Genomic DNA, 20,741 nt, shown 5'->3' with positions numbered 1-20,741 from the left:
AAGTCTGAATCCACTCTGAATCGGGGGTGGAGGATGTAGTCCCTGACCTGGGAGTTGTGGAAGTAGTCCCTATATCCTTCAGGAATTGTTAGTGGAGGATGTAGGACCTGAATCGGGGGTGGAGGATATAGTATCCATCCTGAACTGGGAGCAGAGGATGGAGTCCCTGAATCTGTTCTGAATCAGGAGCAGAGGATGTGGTCCCTAAATGCAACCCTAATTGGGAACAAAGTATCTGGTTCCTTAATTCAGCCCTAATCGGGAGTGGAGGATGTTGTGTCCACTTGGGAATCCATCCCGAATTTGGAGCAAAGTATATAGTCCCTGAATCCATCCCAAATTGGGAACAGAGGATATGGTCCCTGAATCCTTCCTTAATAGGGAGTGGAGGATGTAGTCCCTGAATCTATCCTGAATTTGATGCAGTGACTGTAGTCACATCCCGGGAGTGTAGAATGTGGTCCCTAATTGGTAACAAGGTATCTGGTTTCTTAATTCAACCCTAATCGGGAGTGGAGAATGTCGAATTGGGAGCAAAGTATAAAGTCCCTGAATCCATCCCAAATCGGGAAACGGAGGATATGGTCCCTGAATCTTTCCTTAAAAAGGGAGTGGTGGATGTAGGCCCTGGATGCAGCGACTGTAGCACCAAAATTGGGAGTGTAGGATGTGGTCCTCTTCATCCTGTGAACATGTAGTATTTTGGAGTAGTCCCCTCTGCTGATTAGGAGAATACTCTCTATACTATTTATACTCTCTATACTCCCTATGTATAGTATGGGGAGAACATCTATCTATATACATTGTCAGGGAATATACACATTAAATACTTTGTGACTTTCTATTGCAGAGAGCAGCTCCCACTATGACCACGTCCACTGCAGGAGGACTGACCTGCATGGACCATTGTAATACCTCCGTCCTCCTGCAGTGGCCGCTGTGTAACATCTTCTCTTGCCTAGAATAGTTACACGACCCGCAGCGATCCAATGATTCTCCCGCAGAACATACGTTATCTTATGGCAGGACTTGTACCTAGTGACAATCTCAGCTCTGCTACATCTCCCTATCCTCTAGGGCCGTGTTGTAGTGATTGCACAGTATCTGTTGTTGTGGATTTTTCAGGAAAGTATCAATTATCTGTGTAGCACATGGAGGAAATCCTGCGGATATGAAGTCGCACACATAGGGAGGTCGCGGCCATTGTGTCCTCCGCTGCCTCGCTACACGTAAACCAATGTGTCATGGCCGGGGGTCTCATCACTGTCGCTCTTGTCTTCCTTTCAGCCTCCTGTGCCGCCTGTACCTACCTACAAGACGTCCATGACCATCCCGGAGTGGCTGCAAGCCGTGCAGAGATACATGAAGACGCTGCAGTATCCTTTCCCTTATTATCTGTAGGGGGTCATGTGATGTCTCCGGGGGGGAGATGAGGGGTCACTTAAAGGACATCTACCACCAGGATGAAGGATTGCATGCAAATTAGCCTGAGGGGCTCCGGGCTCCATTTACATCTACGGAGCCCGAAGCCCCTCAGGCTAATTTGCATACAGTCTTTCATCCTGGTGGTAGATGCCCTTTAAGGTGGAGGAAGTTAAACATTGTATATAGGTATTGCTATGAGCAGCTGTGACTTATATACAAGACGCAAACAGCGGATGTGAGGCTTCATGTATCCAGACCCCAGAAGAAGACTCCTCCTTAAAGGGGTTGTCCAATATCTAATTGGTGGGGAAAGGACAAATGACCCCTCAAAAGGACCATTTCTACGTTACCTAGTATCTCAAGACTGTGTAAACTTCCTTAAAGGGGTTGTATTTTATGGACAACCTCCTTAATCTACACTACCTTTATCTCAGGACCTTCTAAATCACCTTAAAGGAGTTGTAGCTCTGCAGAACACAATGGGGGTCATTTACTAAGGGCCCGATTCGTGTTTTCCCGACGTGTTACCCGAATATTTCCGATTTTCCCTGTATTGCCCCGGGATTTTGGCGCACGCGATCGGCGCTGGCATGTACGCGACGGAAATCGGGGGCGTGGCCGAACGAAAACCCGACGGATTCGAAAAACCGCCGCATTTAAACAAAAAAAAAAAAATAACCTGTCGCGGAGCTTGCGCTTACCTTCACTAGGAATAGGCCGGTGAACTTGAGTGCGTTCCGATGCTCTTCAGCGCAGCAGCGCCACCTGGTGGACGTAGGAGGAGCTGCCTTAATGAATCCTGGCCGGACCCGAATCCACCGCAGAGAATGCGCCGCTGGATCGCGAATGTACCGGGTAAGTAAATCTGCCCCAATAATGTAGTGGTCAGGCTCTGGAACTGCAAGTCAGGTCCCAATGATGTGAATAGGAGCTGAGGCTGCAGTTACAGCACCTGGCCACTGTCTGTGTCTGCGTCGCAGCATTATGTTGTGTCAGGCCCATACAGCTGACCACTATGTTGACCAATCAATCGATAAAAATTAACGATTTTCGACCTCTCCCTATTTTGAAGATTTCTTCTTGCTGTCATTGAATGGAAACACTTCGCTATAGACTAAAAGCTTGTGGTCACATCACCCTTTACAAGTAACTGCCCTGATACACTATCACGCTCCTTCAGCTGTGTGATGACCACACAAGTCTAGGGAATTGCGAAGAAGTGGGTTCCTATTCACTGACGGCAAGCAGAGATCTGCCATACCTGTCCTGGGGCCTGTGTATACGGCCTGTATATGATTTAGGAGACGGGACACTCAGCATATTGCCGTGTACTCCACCTCATTTGTCACAGAGAGGGTTTGGCTCTGGCGATCGCCTTCCATCAGGATTTGTCCGGGACGCAGCTGCTTCACGCTTCGTCCTGTTCCTGGAAACCAGCTGCTTCCTCCATACACAATCCATTCAGAAAGTAGAACAAAAGCAGAGGGAGAACTTTTCCCTCTTCAACAGCGCCCTCATGTCTATGGGCTGTGTCTGGTACTGCAACTCTAATAACATGACCTGCAATACCTGACACAGCCTGTATATAAGAGTGGCGCTGTTCCTGAAAGGACTGGACAAGCACTTACCTACATCCAATGTAATCTCCAATCCGCAGCCACAGGTGCCACGACTATCAGATTAAAGGGAATGTCTGTAAACATACACCCCCTTTGAGTACATTTAATAGGTCTTGACTTAGAGATAGCGTTGAATAAAGGGGTTGTTTTTAAAGGTTCAAGCCCCTTTAAGAAGATTAAGCAGATCCGGAGATGCAGTAAGCGTCCATAAAGCTTTAACTCCTTGTAGAGTGCCCTGAGATACAGGTAGTATAGATTAAAGGTGTTGTCCATACAGGTACAATCCCTTTAAGGATTTTTAGAAGGTTCATAGATACAAGTAGTGTAGATTAAAGGGGTTGTCCATACAGGTACAACCCCTTTAAGGACTTTTAGAAGGTTCTTAGATACAGGTAGTGTAGATTAAAGGGGTTGTCCAAACAGTTACAGACCCTTTAAGGACTTTTAAAAGGTTCTTAGATACAGGTAGTGTAGATTAAATGGGTTGTCCATGAAGGTACAACCCCTTTAAGGAGATTGAGAAGGTCTTCAGATGCAGGAAGTATAGATTAAAGGGGATGTCCATAAAGCTACAACTCCTTTAAGGAGATTAGAAGGTGCTGAGATAGAGGTAGTGTAGATAAAGGTATAACCGCTTTGTGTAGATTAAAGGGTTTGTCCATAAAGTACAACCCCTTTAAGGAAGTTAAAGCAGTCCTGAGATACTGGGTAGCACTGGTTGATTTTGTTTTGCATCCTCCTATTTACACAACCTGCCATTACCCAGTACAGATGGGTTGTGGTTCTTTACTACACATCGGATCCTGGGAAAGCTGGGTGATAGTCTCTTTGGCTGCCACTTACTGGAAGTTACTAGACATAGAAGGGCTGGGATCGGCAGTACAATGGCGTCTTTGTCTGGATTGTCTGTTTTTTACATTGCCGCCACAGTGTTGTGGTCACGTGTTCATCACACGTCTGTCTGTGTGGTGTCTGTGTGTCCATATGGCGTCTCTCAGCACAGCAGTGTTTATTCTAGTCACTCGTGGCGTTCACACAATTTCCACATGGTTATATTCACACCGTGGTTTCCTGATAAACCTACTTTTTTATTTACTGCTGCCTACGGGGGAATCCTGCTGCTGATATCCACTTATATTCCAGGATTGTAGCTGGACTTGTGCTGTGCTCACACTGCTGTGCTCTTAGCTCTCTGCATTAAACTGCTTCACAGCCCCTTCCCTTTGCTATAAGTAAATATTATAGCAAGTTTCTTAGTGAGTACTACAACAGCTCTGTGCAGAGAGCCAAGAACACTGCAGTGTGGGGACACACCCCATGTAAATTTTTAACGGTTTTTACTGCAGATTCTGTGATTAAAGGAGATCGGTCAGTAGAATTTACCCCATTAAACAAGCAGCCTTCTGTTTACATATTAAAAAATCTCCTCCAAAGTAATGTGAAATTTAGCAGAGATGAGTCATGTTTTGAAACTGCAGGGGGAGTGTCACTTCAGACACCCGTATCTTTAATTCTATAGTTTCGAGACACATTGACACAGCTGAATGTTTCTATGTTCACTAGAGCCAAAGATAGCGGCGTCTGAAGTGATGCTCTCCATACAGACTTTAAACTTGACTCATCTCTGGAAAATATGACTCTTCTGTGCCAATTTTCATATGACTTTGCATAAGATTTTATATAAAAAAGTGAATTTTAGAAAGAACATTTCATCCCCTACCTGCGTGGGCTGCTATTTTAATGGCGTAAAATCTGCTGACGGGTTCCCTTTTAAATCCATGGTGGAAAATCTCTGCATTACATGTATTCCAGGGGGCATTTGCCTTGTCTATATAAGGGTCACCACTCTGTGGCAGCACAGTATATGATCATAGCCTTGAGGGACATATTGTACAATTAGGTCCCTATGACAACACTTCTTGTCCATAGGCAGAAATGCAAATTGTTCACTTCAATGTTCACTCTTCTACATACATAGATCATCAGGACATTGATGTTACTGTTGTTTTGGATCGACACAGTCTGACTATGAGAGTTCTGAACCAGATCAGAGCACTGACAGGAAGTGTTATCATAGGGTTATTAGGGTACAGAACTCTTTCCTCTGTGACATTGATCTTGTTGTTAACATAAAGTTTCAGTTGTTTCTCCTTAATGTCAGAAATTCAGATACAACCACACCGGGACGCAGTTCTTCGAGATCAGGAAGACCAGACCCATCAGTGGGTAGGTACTATCCAGCGCACAGACTCGGGAACACCCCGATCCGTACCCATCCCTCCACGGGCTGTCCCCCCCCCCTTCTGGCCCCCTTGCTGTGGTGGTTCGCTGGCAATCATGGTTCTCTCTGGGTTTGGGTACCAGTTTTCGGGCATAGAAGCGCAGATATATCTCCCGCATAGACCCAGGCGACCCAGTTACTCATATTTGTACCTTTGTGTATGTTTGGAGCTGCAGGTCTTTGAAAAATGGATTTATAGTTTCTCCAAATTCATTGGGGTGTGTCCTCACACTGCTTAGCTCTTAGCTCTCTGCACTGAACAATCCCCCTCCTCCAACTTTAAGTTACTGCTGCACCTGCTACAGTTTGGACTGGTACTGTAGTGTAGCTTACTGCAGAGAGCTAAGCACACAGCAGTGTGAGGACACTCCCCCTAAAGCAACAATCTTGGAATTTAAATCCATGTCTCACAGTCCTGCTGCTACTAACAATATACACAAAGGTATGATTACACATCTCTCCAGGGACAATATAGAACAGTGGCTGCAGAGAGCACAGAGCACAGCAGTGTTGGATATGGTTTAGGAGCAGCAGGTCTTTGAAAAATGGATTTATATTTTCTTTGAGTGCATTGGGGTGTGTCCTCGCACTGCTTTGCTCTTAGCTCTCTGCACTGAACAACCCCTCTCCTCCAACTTTAAGTTACTGCTGCACCTGCTACAGTTTTGACTGGTGTTGTAGTGTAGCTTACTGCAGAGAGCTAAGCACACAGCAGTGTGAGGACACTTCCCCTTAAGCAACAATCCTGGAATATAAATCCATGTCCCACAGTCCTGCTGCTACTAACAATACATGCAAAGGTCTGATTACACATCTCTTCAAGGACAATACAGAGCCTGGATATAGAACAATATAAAACAATCTAGCTCCTCTAGGGGGAGCTGCAGAGAGCACAGCAGTGTTAGGTAAGATGACACATCTCTCCTTCATGTCTCTTGGTGACACCAGACAGGATACATATGTTATAGGGGTTTTTATTAGACTGCGCCCCTCCTCAGCTGATGTCTTGATTCATTAGCGCTCTTTTTCCTCGCAGTCTCGGAGGAGAGACAGTCCTGGTTTATGTTAGCAGACGATTCGTGTGATTTGTTTGTAAGCAGCTGACAGCCGGGTCGTCCAGATCCCAGCGATACAAAGCCTCCCTTATAGCGGGAATCCTCCAGTGTAGACGCCTGCTGGACGCCTCTCGTGACACATGTTGATACAATCTGTCCGGATGTCTCTGCCATGTGTGTATATCTCTGACTGTCTCTTCTAGGTTAATGGAGACTGCTCGGGAGATGACCAGAGAATCCTTACCCATCAAGTGTCTGGAAGCTGTGATCCTGGGAATGTATCCTTTCATAGTAGCATAGGGAGTCTCCGATGTCATCATTGTCTGTAGTAGCTACATGCGAGAGGTAAGTCCGGACTTACAGTCTCCTGGTCAGCAGCCAACATCCTTGTTCTAACTTGACAAGTCACTGCCTGCCGCAAGGTCATCAAACTCTTCTTCTGCTGTCAAGATTCGCATGATCTAATTTAGTATATGGCGTTCTATCCTCTGCGCCCTGACCATACACTGTATTGTTCTTACACAACTACATGAATGGACAGGTCACTGCCTGCTGCAAGATCATCACACTCTTCTTCTGCTGTCAACGTTCATATAATCTAATTTAGTATATAGTGTTCTATATTCTGCTCCCTGACCACACACTGTATTGTTCTTACACAACTACAAGAGAGGACAGGTCACTGCCTGCTGCAAGATCATAACACTCTTATTCTCCTGTCAACATTCATATAATGTAATTTAGTATATAGTGTTCTATATTCTGCTCCCTGACCACACACTGTATTGTATACAATGCGTTACATACAGTAACTACATGAATGGACAGGTCACTGCCTGCCACAAGATCATCACATTCATCTTCTGCTATCATAAATCTTGTAATCTTATTGGATGTTCAATAGCCTGTCACTTTATGATATCAATCTGATTGTATACCAACTTCCTCTGAGATATAATCCCATGAGAGGACAGGTCACTGGCTCCAACCAGAACAAGGCACTCTTCTTCTGCTGCTGCCATTATTCTCATGATCTTATTGAGTGTAGGGTGTTATGTATCTGGAGGTTTTATAATACCTCCCGGGGCAGATGCAGCCCATACATGATTGCATTAGTGGGCAGGTCACTGCCTCCCACAAAATCAGGATACTCTTCTTCTTCTGTTATCATCCTGACAATCTTATTAGGTATAGGATGTTGTATATCTATAGACTTTATACCTCTCTAGACACATACAGCATTGTCCTTACATAACTACCTGAGTGGACAGGTCACTGCCAACACACAAAATCAGGACACTCTTCCTCCTCTGCTGTTATCACCCGCCTAATATAATTAGGTATAGGGTATTCTGTAGCTTTAGGTGTTATGATACCTCTCTGGACACATACATACCCTTACCTCTTACCCTTACATAACTACCTGACTGGACAGGTCACTGCCTCCCACAATATCAACACACTCTTTTACTTCTGCTTTAACAATTATTATTTTGGTATTGTGTGTTCTGTATACCACTTTGGACATATACCACCGACAATTTCATGAGTGGACAGGTCACTGCCTCCTACAAGGTAAACACACTCTTCTCCCGCTGCTATTACTATTTTTGTGACCTGATTAGCAACATAGTGTTATATATTCCTAAACAAATTATATTGTTAATATAGTGCATGATGGGAGCAGAATAATGTGTCACCCCCTACATTCCCCAATTATGGTTCCCCCTACCTTCCCCAATGGAAACCCCTCCGCTGCCTATGGGGGAACCCCCCCTACTGTGTAATTTTTTTAGTAATTTTTCTATCACAGACAGGTCCAGGTTCTCCTCCTCCCTCGCTCAGTATTCTCATCTAGTCCCATATTCTGCATCAGGATGTGATGTCCCTGGGTAATGAGGTGTCTGGTTATGGCAGGGATCTTCCTCCTGCGACAGTCACTTAAGGTCACCCCCCAAACGCAGGAGCAGGGGGGGCGCATGGGTTGAGGTCTGCGGGGGGATCCTCTCCTTTTCCTTACTTGGTCACAGAGAACACTCAGGCTGCAGCTGTTTAGTTTTATTCCAGATATGTGGAGCACAATGATTTATAGGAATATTACTCATCCGACTGTAGTTTGTGAACCTGGACTTAAAGGGGATGTCCATCTTTTAAAACAAAAGCCTAATGTTCCTTAAGTTGGTTGGGGCTCCGCTTTTTTATAATATAGAGCTCCAAATCCCCTGCATAGACATTGTCATAAATGATGCATTTCTTGCTGCTTGTAACTGCCTCTAGGGGGAGCTGAAGAGCCTTCCGTATACAGTTACTATTAAAGCCTCTCCGTAGGACCCCATGGTTCCAGCAGCAGATCTCCAAGGCTTTGATCCTTCCAGTTCTTCCAGTCACATCGTGCACCGATTTCTGGCCTTTTGGTCACACGCTCCTCAATTGGACCTGACTGCCAGCGATTGGCTCAGTTACCACATGCACTATGTAAATGACATAATCGGTTCTGGTTCTGGTGGGTTGGAAGCCTTAGAGGCAGGAGAGTCACCGCTGGGAGCAGTGAGAGGTGAGTTTGTTTTTTTTCTTCTATTTTCATACAAAAATCAGGCCCTTTTTTCAGGATAATGGAAAAAGTACGCAGTTAGCTCCACCTGGTGGTGACTGCGAGAAGCCAAAATATGTGTATATACAGGAGAGGAGGAGCATTGTATCATAAAGAAATCTGACTGCTGTAAAGAGAGTGCAAACCTTCCCTGTAAACCTGGGAATGCATGTACACTGCATGGGTATAGAGGGCTGAATTGTAACTGAAACAGCGCTACAACTGTCCACAGGTTATGTCTGGTATTGCAGCTCAGCCCTAGAACTAAACTGCAATACCACACACAACCTGTGTACAAAAGTGGCGCTGTTTCCTGAGCAAGCCTTGATTTTTTTTTCCTGATCCTGTACAACCCCTCTTTAAGGCTCTCTGTCTACTATTACGAGGGCTTGTCCTGTTCTATAAGTACAGTATCAGTAATTTCTATATATTATGTTATTAGGAGCATTTTGACTCTTTTTGATGCAGAAAATTGTCATGAGTAAGTACATAATGGAAAGACCTGATGACTTGTATGGCGTACGTGGCCAGTTACAACTAATGGATGGGGTGTAGGTCGGGTTTAGGTTCTGGGGTGGGGGAAGGGGGGGGTGTGTGTTTGAAAGTTTCATTAAAGGTGATGGAGACCGCAGAGTATTAAGAATATGATGACTTGACTCAGTCCGACATAACAAGCGGATGCGACCTATTCACAAGGACAATGATGGTACGGCCCGGACTGAGCCATGTGCGCGGGGTAAGGGGGTGCTTCATGCTGAATCGGCACAAAATTGCTTACATTGTGGGACTGCAGAGAACAATACACACTATGCAGCGTTACATTGCAGCAGGGTCAGAGGGATGTCGCCTTGTTCTGGTTATTCATACAGACAGAATGATCCCGGTATCAGCAGCACAGAGTATTTCAGGGGAAATCACATTCTAACCAATAAGGTTCTATGAATGGTCATGGCAGCAGAAGACGAGAGTGTTGAACGTGTGGCAGGCAGTGACCACTACACGTATAATTATTTGTTACCATACTTGCGTTTTACTACTTTTTTTTTCAAAGTTGCGATGAAATTTCATCACATTCTAAACAGTAACGTTCTATGAATTCTCAAAGCAGCAGAAGAGGAGTGTTTTGACCTTGTTGGAGGCAGTGACCATTGCATGTACGATTAATAATGACTGGTTTACATGTAATATGGGTAGGCTTATAAAAATGTGCTTTAATTTGATCACACAGTAGCAAATAAGAACAAACGAATGGTCAGGCACCAGCGGAGGAGTGTGTTGAACTTGCAGGAGCAGTAACCATTAGATGTATGACTATTAATGCCATGCTTGCATGGAACAACAGAATTTTTTTTTTGAAGGTGGTGCTCCAATTTATTCTTATTGTAAGCAATTGGGTCATATGAATTGTAAAAGCAGCAAAAGAGGAGTGTGTTGAACTTGTGGGTTGGCAGTGACCATTGCCTGTAGGATTCATGATAACTAATTTGCATGTAATATGCATAGGCTTATTAAATGGCGCCCTAAATTGATCAAGGCCTAGCAAATAAGAACATATTACTGATTAAGCAGCAGCGGAGGAGTGTGCTGAACTTGCAGGAGCAGTGACCATTAGATGTATGATTATTAATGATGAGCTTGCTTTGGGGAATGTTTTTGAAAGTGGTGCTCAAATTTTGTCCCACTGTAATCAATCAGGTTATATGAATTGTCAAAGCAGCAGAAGAGGAGTGTATTGAATTTGTGGGAAGCAGTGACTATTGTCTGTAGGATTCATGATAAATGGTTTGAATGTAACATGGATTGGCTTTTTAAATGGTGCTTTAATGTGATCACACTTTCAGATCATATAAATGGTCAAAGCAGCAGCAGCAGCAGCAGAGGAGTGTGTTGAATTTGTGGGTTGCAGTGACCATTGCCTATAGGAGTCATGATAACTGGTTTGCATGTAACATGGATTGGCTGATTAAATGGTTGTCTGATTTGATCACACTGTAACCAATAAGATTATATGAATGGTGAAAGCAGCAGAAGAAGAGTGTGTTCAACTTGTGGGAGGCAGTGACTGTTGCATATAGGATTACATGGTGTATATGTAACAAATTGGCTTAATCAATGGTGCGTTGATCACACTTTAGCCAATCGGATTATATAAATGGTCAAAGCAGCAGCAGCAGATGAGTGTGTTGATCTTGTGGGAGGAAGTGACCTGTTAACGCTTTGATGAGCCCACTGGAGTGTGGTACGTTTCTAATTTACACGGATTTCATGTTATCGCTGTATTCTGGGATAAATACTGGGGCAATGTTTCACACATGGGTAGTTTTTTACACTGCTGTTACTCCGGCTCATCAAACCGTCTTTCCGTATCTGTGTAATTAACCGTTCATTAATTGCCATGTTAAAGACTGTTCTGGAATCATCTCTGTAATGTGAAAGTAGAAATACCCTAAATACCTAAAGGAGGAACAATTAATATCCTACCTGACCCTGTGGGCTGTACTTAAAGGGATACTGTACTGTCATTTTTGGACAAGCATATCGCCTTAATGGTCGTCATGAAAATCGGAAAACACCTAAATGTGTAGCACCTTCATCTGTGCCAAAAGCATCAGCAGGAGAAATGATTTTAGTGAATCAGTTCAATGCAGAGAGCTAAGAGCACAGCAGTGTGAGGAAACAAAACTAGAGATACAATACTGCAATATAATCCATTCTGAAAGTCCTGCTGCTACTAAGAACAGACACAAATGTATGATCGCACAGCTGGGACAACGTGACACAGCCTGCACAGAGCACAGCAGTGTAAGGAACACGCCTCCTGGAATATAAATCCTGGAACAGGAGAGCGATCAGTTTTTTTAATGACACCTAAGGAGTGTTCATTACTATAGGGGGCTATTTTGGGCATTCGTGATCAGCTTACTTCTTAACCTACAGTGCCATATGGAGTTACTGACGTCACTGTTAGTACTTTAGAGGCCACCACTTATCCCTATGTTCTATCCTGGGATCTATAGAACATTCTCCTGTGCTGTAGAATGTTCTTTGGATTCCTGAATTATCCATCATCTGCCGGAATCCAGTCAGGTGACCGGCGTCGTCTTGTGTACACAGTGTAGCCGTTGCTTGGAGATAGTGAGCGCTGACAATCAATGTGAGACGAGCAGATTAGGGAAATGTCACCTAAATCAGGTCACATAGTAGAGAGAGTCGGGGTGCGGTGTTATTACTACAAGGCAGTTTTATAGATATGGGAAGTGTGGTAGGAAAAGCCTCATTCTCACAATTTGATAACCATGAGAGTCCTTACGACATCCACACACAGTGAGAGTCCGGATTACTTCGCCCACACACAGTAAGAGTCCGAATTACTTCGCCCACACACAGTAAGAGTCCGGATTACTTCGCCCACACACAGTAAGAGTCCGAATTACTTCGCCCACACACAGTAAGAGTCCGGATTACTTCGCCCACACACAGTAAGAGTCCGGATTACTTCGCCCACACACAGTAAGAGTCCGGATTACTTCGCCCACACACAGTAAGAGTCCTGATTACTTCGCCCACACACAGTAAGAGTCCTGATTACTTCGCCCACACACACAGTAAGAGTCCTGATTACTTCGCCCACACACAGTAAGAGTCCTGATTACTTCGCCCACACAAAGAGTCCTGATTACTCCGCCCACACTCATTGATTGACATGGAGTAATCAGGTCTCTCACTGCAAATCACTGTGTGTGGGCGTTGTAATCAGGACTCTTCCTGCCAATCACTATGTGTGGGCGGGGCAATCAGGATTCTCACTGCCAACCACTGTGTGTGGGCGGAGTAATCAGGACTCTCATTGTATCTCCTAGGAGTCCTGTTAGAATTTACACAGAAATCCTGCTCCAAACTCACATAAACTTCTATATTTTAGAACTCAGCTTTTCTCCCTCTATCATAAACTGCTCTCAGATGGAGCAGCAGAAATCACCCTTAAAAGCTCACTTTAAATTCAATCTAATATTCCCAGTTACCTGCCATTTCAGCAGTGGCCACACTTTAGCCCTGTGATCCCTGATCTCTAAGGGGCACATTTACGAAGGGCCATGCGCCAGTTTTCTGTCGGATGTTGCAGAGCAGGGGGCCGCAGATTCATGCTTTATGTGCGCCAGAAATCCTGAATCTGGCGCCCCCTGCACGCTACACAGAACACTGCACATAGTACACACTGCACTGTTCTTAGTAATTCTGGGCCTATATGTTATTAGTGTGATATATTTTATGTTGTGTGCTCTGGACTATGACACTTAGATGTACAAGAAGCAGCGACAGTCTGTAAATACACCATCCTACGCATATTGGGGTGTTTCACTGAAGGCCTCTGCCATCTGCCCCGCTGCTTTCTATTCCCTTAAGTTGATCCGGGTGGTGGAGGGGGCTGAGAAGACGTGGGAGGAGGTGACTGTGAAGTCTTTGTGTTGACTAACAGATGGGAATTTGGCTCGAGCGAAAATGATACAGTATTATGTATTATGTAAACCGTACACAGCTCAGACATAAAACCGCAATATCCAGCCCTCAGTATGCCACTAATGTACAGCTGCTATGTTATGTATGTCTACAATCGGGTCAGAACCTTCTCCAGTATACCCAGTACTGTCTCCTGGTCCAGTATACAACCGGATCAAGTATGAACCTGTATTACAGCTCTGCTGTGTATAGTAGAAATGAATGAAGCTGCAATACCAAATGCTACCAGTGGTCAGGGGGGTGGCGCTGTTTATGGAAGAGAGCAACTGTATTTTTCAAATCCTGGACAATCCCTTTAACGCGCAGTTCTTTATATATATGTGTGTCTTTGTGATGCAGTAACCAGGGAAGCAGGAGACGCAATAAGCACCCGGAGGATGAGTGTGTTGATGTTGTGGGGGCAGTGACCTGTTCACTTCTGTGATTATTATGTCAGTGAGGACAAGGACTGTATATAACATAAAAGCAGGGGAAGTGGTTAAAGATACAACACCCTATAACCAGTCACATGTATAGAGCTGTGACAGCAGCAGGGGATGATGATGTTTACTCTGTCGCAGCCAGTGACCGAATCCCTGGTCTTTATTCTTAGCTCCAGGTAAATATTCAGTCTGCGGCTTCTGCACTCCATGGCTGAAAGATCTTTAAGAACAGGAACTTCTTAACCTACTTCTCGACTTCCTCGGGGCAGTTTGCTATTTTGGTGTGAATATTTCTCGAATATGGTGTTTTTTTAAAGATTTAAAGTGCAGCTATGCCCAGTGGGGGGGGGGGGGGGGCATATATTCGGATCAGTCGTGGTGTCGGGCCCTCCGGTATTGATGTGCGGGTGACAGATCCTGTAATACTTGTTCATGCCCCGGCTCATACGGTAGGTGTGATGGCCTATTGTTGGCGTCCTCCTAGGTAAACACGGCCTACGTTTCCATGGTCGGGGTAGAGATCCTGCTGCTACAGGTCAGTGAGGCAGGACAATGGCGTCTCCATCATGGTTGGCCGCCGCTGTCTAATAGAGGGAGTCACTGTTTGCTCTGCGGACGGTGATTTGCCTTCAAAACACGTCTGGGACCAGGTAGAATTTAGCAGCTGGAGATTTTCGAGTTATTTATGTCACATATTTACTAGTATTTCTCCACCTAATAAACCCAAATTTTTGGCTTTTTTTTTTTTACTAGGCCCCACATGGGATTAGTACCGTATTTTTCGGTGCGTTTTTACCATATTTTCCAGTGCGCCTTATATATGAACCGTATTTACAGACCTGTGCACAGGTCTGCCACCTGCTGGTCATTCATCCTTATAATCCGGTGCGCCTTATATATGAACTTAGACGATTTAGCAGGCATTTATTGATGGTGCACCTTATAATCCGGTGCGCCTTATAGTCCAGTGCGCCTTATATATGAACCATACTTACAGACAACAGCAGCCTTGAACTGTACACAGGTCTGCGATCTGCTGGTCATTCATCTTTATAATCAGGTGCGCCTTATAATCCGGGGCTCCTTATATATGAACTGTACTTACAGATAACAGCAGCCTTGAGCTGTGCACAGGTCTGCCACCTGCTGGCCATTCATCCTTATAATCTGGTGCACCTTATAGTCCAGTGCGCCTTATATATGAACCGTACTTACAGACAATAGCTGCCTTGAACTGTGCACAGGTCTGCCACCTGCTGGTCATACATCCTTATAATCCGGTGCGCCTTATATATGAACCTAGACGTTTTAGCAGGCATTTATTGGTGGTGCGCCTTATACTCCGGTGCGCCTTACAGTCCGAAAAATACTGTAGATGGCGTAGACATTTCATTCTATGTCTACTTTCACGTTCAAATCTGTGAAAAATAATACAAATTTGAGTTCGGTCTTGGTAATAATATACTACATATAGCTTCCGTGCTGACCTATGTCTCCATGGTAACAGACAACAAAAGGACCCGTGTAGTCTGATGAAACAGACACTTTTTTCTTCTGTCTATATCTTCTATATATGTATGTTGCCATTTAGTAGAAGCAGATAGAAGGATGTATGACTGTAAGATCCGACTACACAATGTTATTTGTTGTCTGTTACCATGGAGACATACATTTTAGATGCATTGGAAACGTAATTAGTTGAGAAGGTAAGTATAGTCTTTTACAATGAACATCGATCCATGTGATATGTCAGACCCCCACATGATACATAGCCTGCCTACCCAGACCATCTATAAGGGGAGTATAGGGGTCCAATGGTTTAGAATTTGGACTTCCCATCAGTAGTTGATTGATACTAATGGCTGAAATTACCCTTTTTTCGTCTAAATTTATTTTGGCCAGAGGTTCACAGTGACTTTTGTTGTTTTGACTTTTGTCAATTGCAAAGAATAGCATTTTTCCATGCCAAATACCGACCACAAACATTTTTCCATGCAACTTTTTTCCCCATATGGAAATGTTATGGAAAGACATCTTCCACCAGGATGAAGGTTTGTAAACCAAGCACACTGACCTACTGGTGTCTGCCTCTCTGGCAGGATCTGCTCTTCTATGAGCTTCTTATGCCCCGGTTTAAAAAAAAAAAAGGATTTCAAAATTATGCAAATGAGCCTAAGGGGCTCCATGTTCCATAGGTGTTAATGGAGCATGTCGCCCCTCAGGCTCATTTGCATCATTTTTAAAGACTTTTATTCATAAAACAAAGGCCATAGGAAGCTAAAAGAAGAGCAGATCCTGCCAGAGGGGACACACACCAGTATGTCAGTGTGCTTGGTTTACAGTCCTTCATCCTGGTGGTAGATTTCCTTTAAAGGAAACCTACCACCACAAATCTACCTATAAAGGTAGATTGGGTGGTAGGTGCATCAATGGGACGTGAGGATAGACCTTTTAAGGGCTAATCCTCACGTCCCCTCACTTTTTTGGTAACTTTTATTCCATATATATTTAAATTTACTTATGTGGCTACCGGGGCGTGGAGTAGCCGCATATGAGATTACATGAGGCGGCTACTCCACGCCCCGGTACCCACTTTACCCCTCCTACTCACCCATCTTCGGCGCGCAGCTCCGCGTAGCTGCGCGCCCTCGTCCGTTGACCCTGCCGTCTGCGCATGCGCAGAAGAGCAGGCCCGCGCCTGCGCGGTCACTGCTCCGAAACAGGCGCGGGCCTGCTCTTCTGCGCATGCGCAGACGGCAGGGTCGCCGGACGAGGGCGCGCAGCTACGCGGAGCTGCGCGCCGAAGATGGGTGAGTAGGAGGGGTAAAGTGGGTACCGGGGAGTGGAGTAGCCGCCTCATGTAATCTCATATGCGGCTACTCCACGCCCCGGTAGCCACATAAGTAAATTTAAATATATATGGAATAAAAGTTACCAAAAAAGTGAGGGGACGTGAGGATTAGCCCTTAAAAGGGCTATCCTCACGTCCCATTGATGCACCTACCACCCAATCTACCTTTATAGGTAGATTTGTGGTGGTAGGTGCCCTTTAAAGTTGTACAGTGCTTGCGGTAACTTGTCGTGTGACCAAACATCTCTCTGAAACCCTAATCTTATTTCAATCTAATGGGGGATGGGCAATCAATATCAGATCCTGGTGGGTTTGGCTCTAGACATCCCTGACTATCAGGTAAGATAAACCAGAAAACCTCGTTAATATTATGACTTTTTCTCAAATGTTAATACTGCAGCTCAGGAGTCAATATTAAGTTAAAGTAGTTTAAAGAAAATAAAAACAGTAAAAATTCAGATTAATGGTAATTTATTTTTGAATTTTTGAATATTTATAGGACACTGTACCTTTAAGGAACACTGATTCTTTTATTTTGTCTTACGCTCTACTGCCATCCAGTTGTGGAAACTGGTACTGCAACCGATGATATTAAAATGAGTAAAAGGAACTGCAAAAAATTTTTCTTTGCTAGTTGAAAATTTTTTTTTTGGGAAGAGTTAGGGGGGTGCGTGCTCTTATAATGGGGCTCTGTGTAGGGTTTTTCTAGTACAAATATAAAAAAATTTATTTTTTACATTTTATTTTCGGAGATGAGGTGTGCGGGTGCTCTATGCTATGGTCGCTGATCCCTATGGTGACCGCTATGCGTGCTCGTCCATGTATAGCTATGGATAGCTGCAGGAAGTTCTCTTCTGTCTGATGTTTTCTACCTTGGCACCTCGCAGTGCGGTTTTCCTCTCGTGTTAGTGTCTTGGCGTGCATCCTGGCGTGCAGCATTGTGATAACTCGAGAAGGTAGAGGTCACCCGGGAGGATGCAGCATCTGAAATGTTACCTCCAGCCTGCGGGCTGCGCCGCACTCTGGATCCATCCTTTTTTTTCTTAGAATCTGTGAATTGATGATAATTCTCCTTGTTGTCAGGGGGTGGGGGGCTTATGCCATGTGCGGGGGGCCACTGTACTGTGTAGTCTGCTGAGATTTGACTATATTGTACAGTATAATGAATGCGCCAAGTACATTCTATCATGAAGAAAGTATCACCGTTCCGTGCTGTATCCATTACAGGACTACATACCAAGTACAAAATGACACATTTGTGTCAGGAAATGATGTCCCACGATAGAATCTATCCCTTTAAGGGATCCTGTCACCAAGTATGAAATCCTGAATGAGTTACCTCATGTGATTGCCGCTGTTACCCTGATCAATTAGGTGTTTGTTTTTTAAAAATCCGTGCAGGCGTTCAAAAGATATGGCCCCCGGAAGTTTATATGTGAAATATCTCATACAAGCCAAGGGGGCGGTAACCTTATTAATTTCTCTGGTGGCTTTTCTCTTGGTTACTATTCACGTATAAACTTCCAGGGGCCATATCTTCTGAATGGGTGGACGGATTTTTAAAAAACAAACACCGAATTAATCAGTGGCAGAGGGGCGATCACCTGAGGTTGGTCATTCAGGGTTTTTTACTTGGTGATAGGCCCCCTTAAAGGGACAGATTTCATTGAATGGCATCACTTTCTCTTAGTGTTAAAGCATCTATGTTAGGAGCTCATGACTTTCATCACATGGTTACACTAGAAAACATCTAAAGCAGTTTCCTAATACTAAAACTTTGATAACCGTTTGGTGTCTGTCTGATCGCACCAACGTTTGTTTTGAAGAGACCCTTCGGTTTAGAAGGACACTGTTGGCTGTTCACTTCTTACACAGCACAGTGCCATACAATGTATAGTGGCTGTGCTTAGTATTGCATCTCAGCCCAATGTATTTGATTGACGAGCAACACTCGCCAGAGCTGATCAGTAGGGTTGTCAGATGCACACCTATGTTATTGATGATTGGCTATCACCATATTAGCAATACCATATAATTTTAACTTCCTTAACTTGCTCTTCAAGATATCTTACTAATGGTCAGACCAGCGTGGAGCGGTTCCCCATCAGCTTTAAAACCCAGTTCTCCGGGAACTTCTTCCACCACGTTGTCCTGGGGATCCACCATAATGGCCGCTACGGAACCCTGGGCATGAGCAGAAGGTCGGATCTTATGGATAAACCTATGACCTTTAAGACTCTAAGCGAGCTCATCTTTGATTTTGAAGACTCCTACAAAAAGTATTCCCACACAGTGAAGAAGGTCAAAATTGGATTATACGTCCCACACGACCTCCATACGTTCCAGCCTATTGAGTGGAGGTATCTCGTCATCAACATGGGCAAGATGGTCCGAGCCGATATCAAGAAGGAGCTGGAGAAACATGCCAGGGACATGAGGATGAAGGTAGGGGGCTACTCTCCAGGTCTTTTGGGACTTTGAGAAAGTTTTCAAAAATGGGATGCCCTCTCAAGGTGTCTTAGTAGACAACTTTGGAGGCCAATCTCAAGTGCGCTGATATCTTACCGGTGGTATGGCCACTGTATATGCTGGTCCAAATCATTTTTTGGGGATGTGCCACACCCTTAAAGGGTTTGTGTGGCACCTCCATATAGGTGTGGCTACTCCTGAAGATTTTCACACTGCACTGGTTTGCATCCATCCTCACAAGTTTTAGCACATATGCTCTATAAGACAATGTAATTTGCAGAACTCTGTCCCAAACACCTTTAAAGGGATCAGTGGAGAGTGGTTACAAAGCGTGTCTATTGGTTTGGGAGACCTGTCCTGTCCTGTCCTGTAGTATAGTTTCATAGTTTATACGGTTGAAAAAAGACACTTGTCCATCAAGTTCAACCAAGGAAGGGAAGGGATTGCATGAGGAATGGATTTAGGGGAAACAATTCTATATAACATAACCATATAGACCTCCCACAGATATGAATGAACATAATGTAATACCTAATGTCACCTGTGGTGGCGCTGCAGGGAAATGGAACACTTCCTGCTCAACTTTCCCCACAGATTACAGCTGATTCCTGGGTGTCAGGGAAACACAATGGGGCAGATTTACTTACCCTGTCCATTCGCGATCCAGCGTCGCGTTATCTGCCCGGGATTTATTATGGCAGTTCCTCCGACGTCCACCAGGTGGCGCTGCTGCGCTGAAGTTCCCTGGAACGCACTGGAATACACCGAGGCCGAGCTGAGTGAAGGTAAGAGCAAGCTCCGTGACACAATTTTTTTTTAAATGCGGCGGTTTTTCCGAATCCGTCGGGTTTTCGTTCGGCCACGCCCCCCGATTTCCGTCGCGTGCATGCCAGCGCCGATGCGCCACAATCCGATCGCATGCGCCAAAATCCCGGGGCAATTCAGGGAAAATCGCCGCAAATCGGAAATATTCGGGTAACACGTCGGGAAAATGCGAATCGGGCCCTTAGTAAATGACCCCCAATGTAATACATAATGTCACCTGTGGTGGCGCTGCAGGGAAATGGAACACTTCCTGCTGAACTTTCCCCACAGATTACAGCTGATTCCTGGGTGTCAGGGAAACACAATGGGGGTCATTTACTAAGGGCCCAATTCACGGTTTCCCGACGTGTTACCCGAATATTTCTGATTTGCGCCGATTCCCCCGGGATTTTGGCGCACGCGATCGGATTTTGGTGCATCGACGCCGGCATGCACGCGACGGAAATCGGGGGCGTGGCCGAACGAAAACCCGACGGATTCGGAAAAACCGCCGCATTTAAAAAAAAATAAATCTGTCGCGGAGCTTGCACTTACCTTCACTCAGCCCGGCTCGGTGTGTTCCAGTGCGTTCCAGGGAACTTCAGCGCAGCAGCGCCACCTGGTGGACGGCGGAGGAACTGCCTTAATAAATCCCGGCCGGACCCGAATCCAGCGCAGAGAACGCGCCGCTGGATCGGGTAACTAAA

The 20,741-nt window shown here is 44.9% G+C and overlaps 1 protein-coding gene across 3 annotated transcripts in view; it reads left to right on the top strand.

Moving 5' to 3' along the window:
* VASH2 (vasohibin 2) overlaps window positions 1-20,741 on the top strand; it is a 59,908-nt gene that overhangs the window by 27,719 nt on the left and 11,448 nt on the right. For all 3 annotated transcript variants that reach the window (XM_072140151.1, XM_072140152.1, XM_072140153.1), the window contains 4 exons: window positions 1,288-1,376; window positions 5,214-5,270; window positions 6,584-6,658; window positions 18,825-19,206. In XM_072140151.1, coding sequence (XP_071996252.1) covers window positions 1,288-1,376; window positions 5,214-5,270; window positions 6,584-6,658; window positions 18,825-19,206 — 603 coding nt within the window. The remainder of the gene's footprint in view (window positions 1-1,287; window positions 1,377-5,213; window positions 5,271-6,583; window positions 6,659-18,824; window positions 19,207-20,741) is intronic.

The sequence above is a fragment of the Engystomops pustulosus genome, chromosome 3 (genome assembly GCF_040894005.1).
Source record: "Engystomops pustulosus chromosome 3, aEngPut4.maternal, whole genome shotgun sequence".
NCBI classification, from domain to species: Eukaryota; Metazoa; Chordata; class Amphibia; order Anura; family Leptodactylidae; genus Engystomops; species Engystomops pustulosus.
Note: the sequence above shows the minus strand (reverse complement) of the source record. Positions and strands in the feature narration are given on the sequence as shown.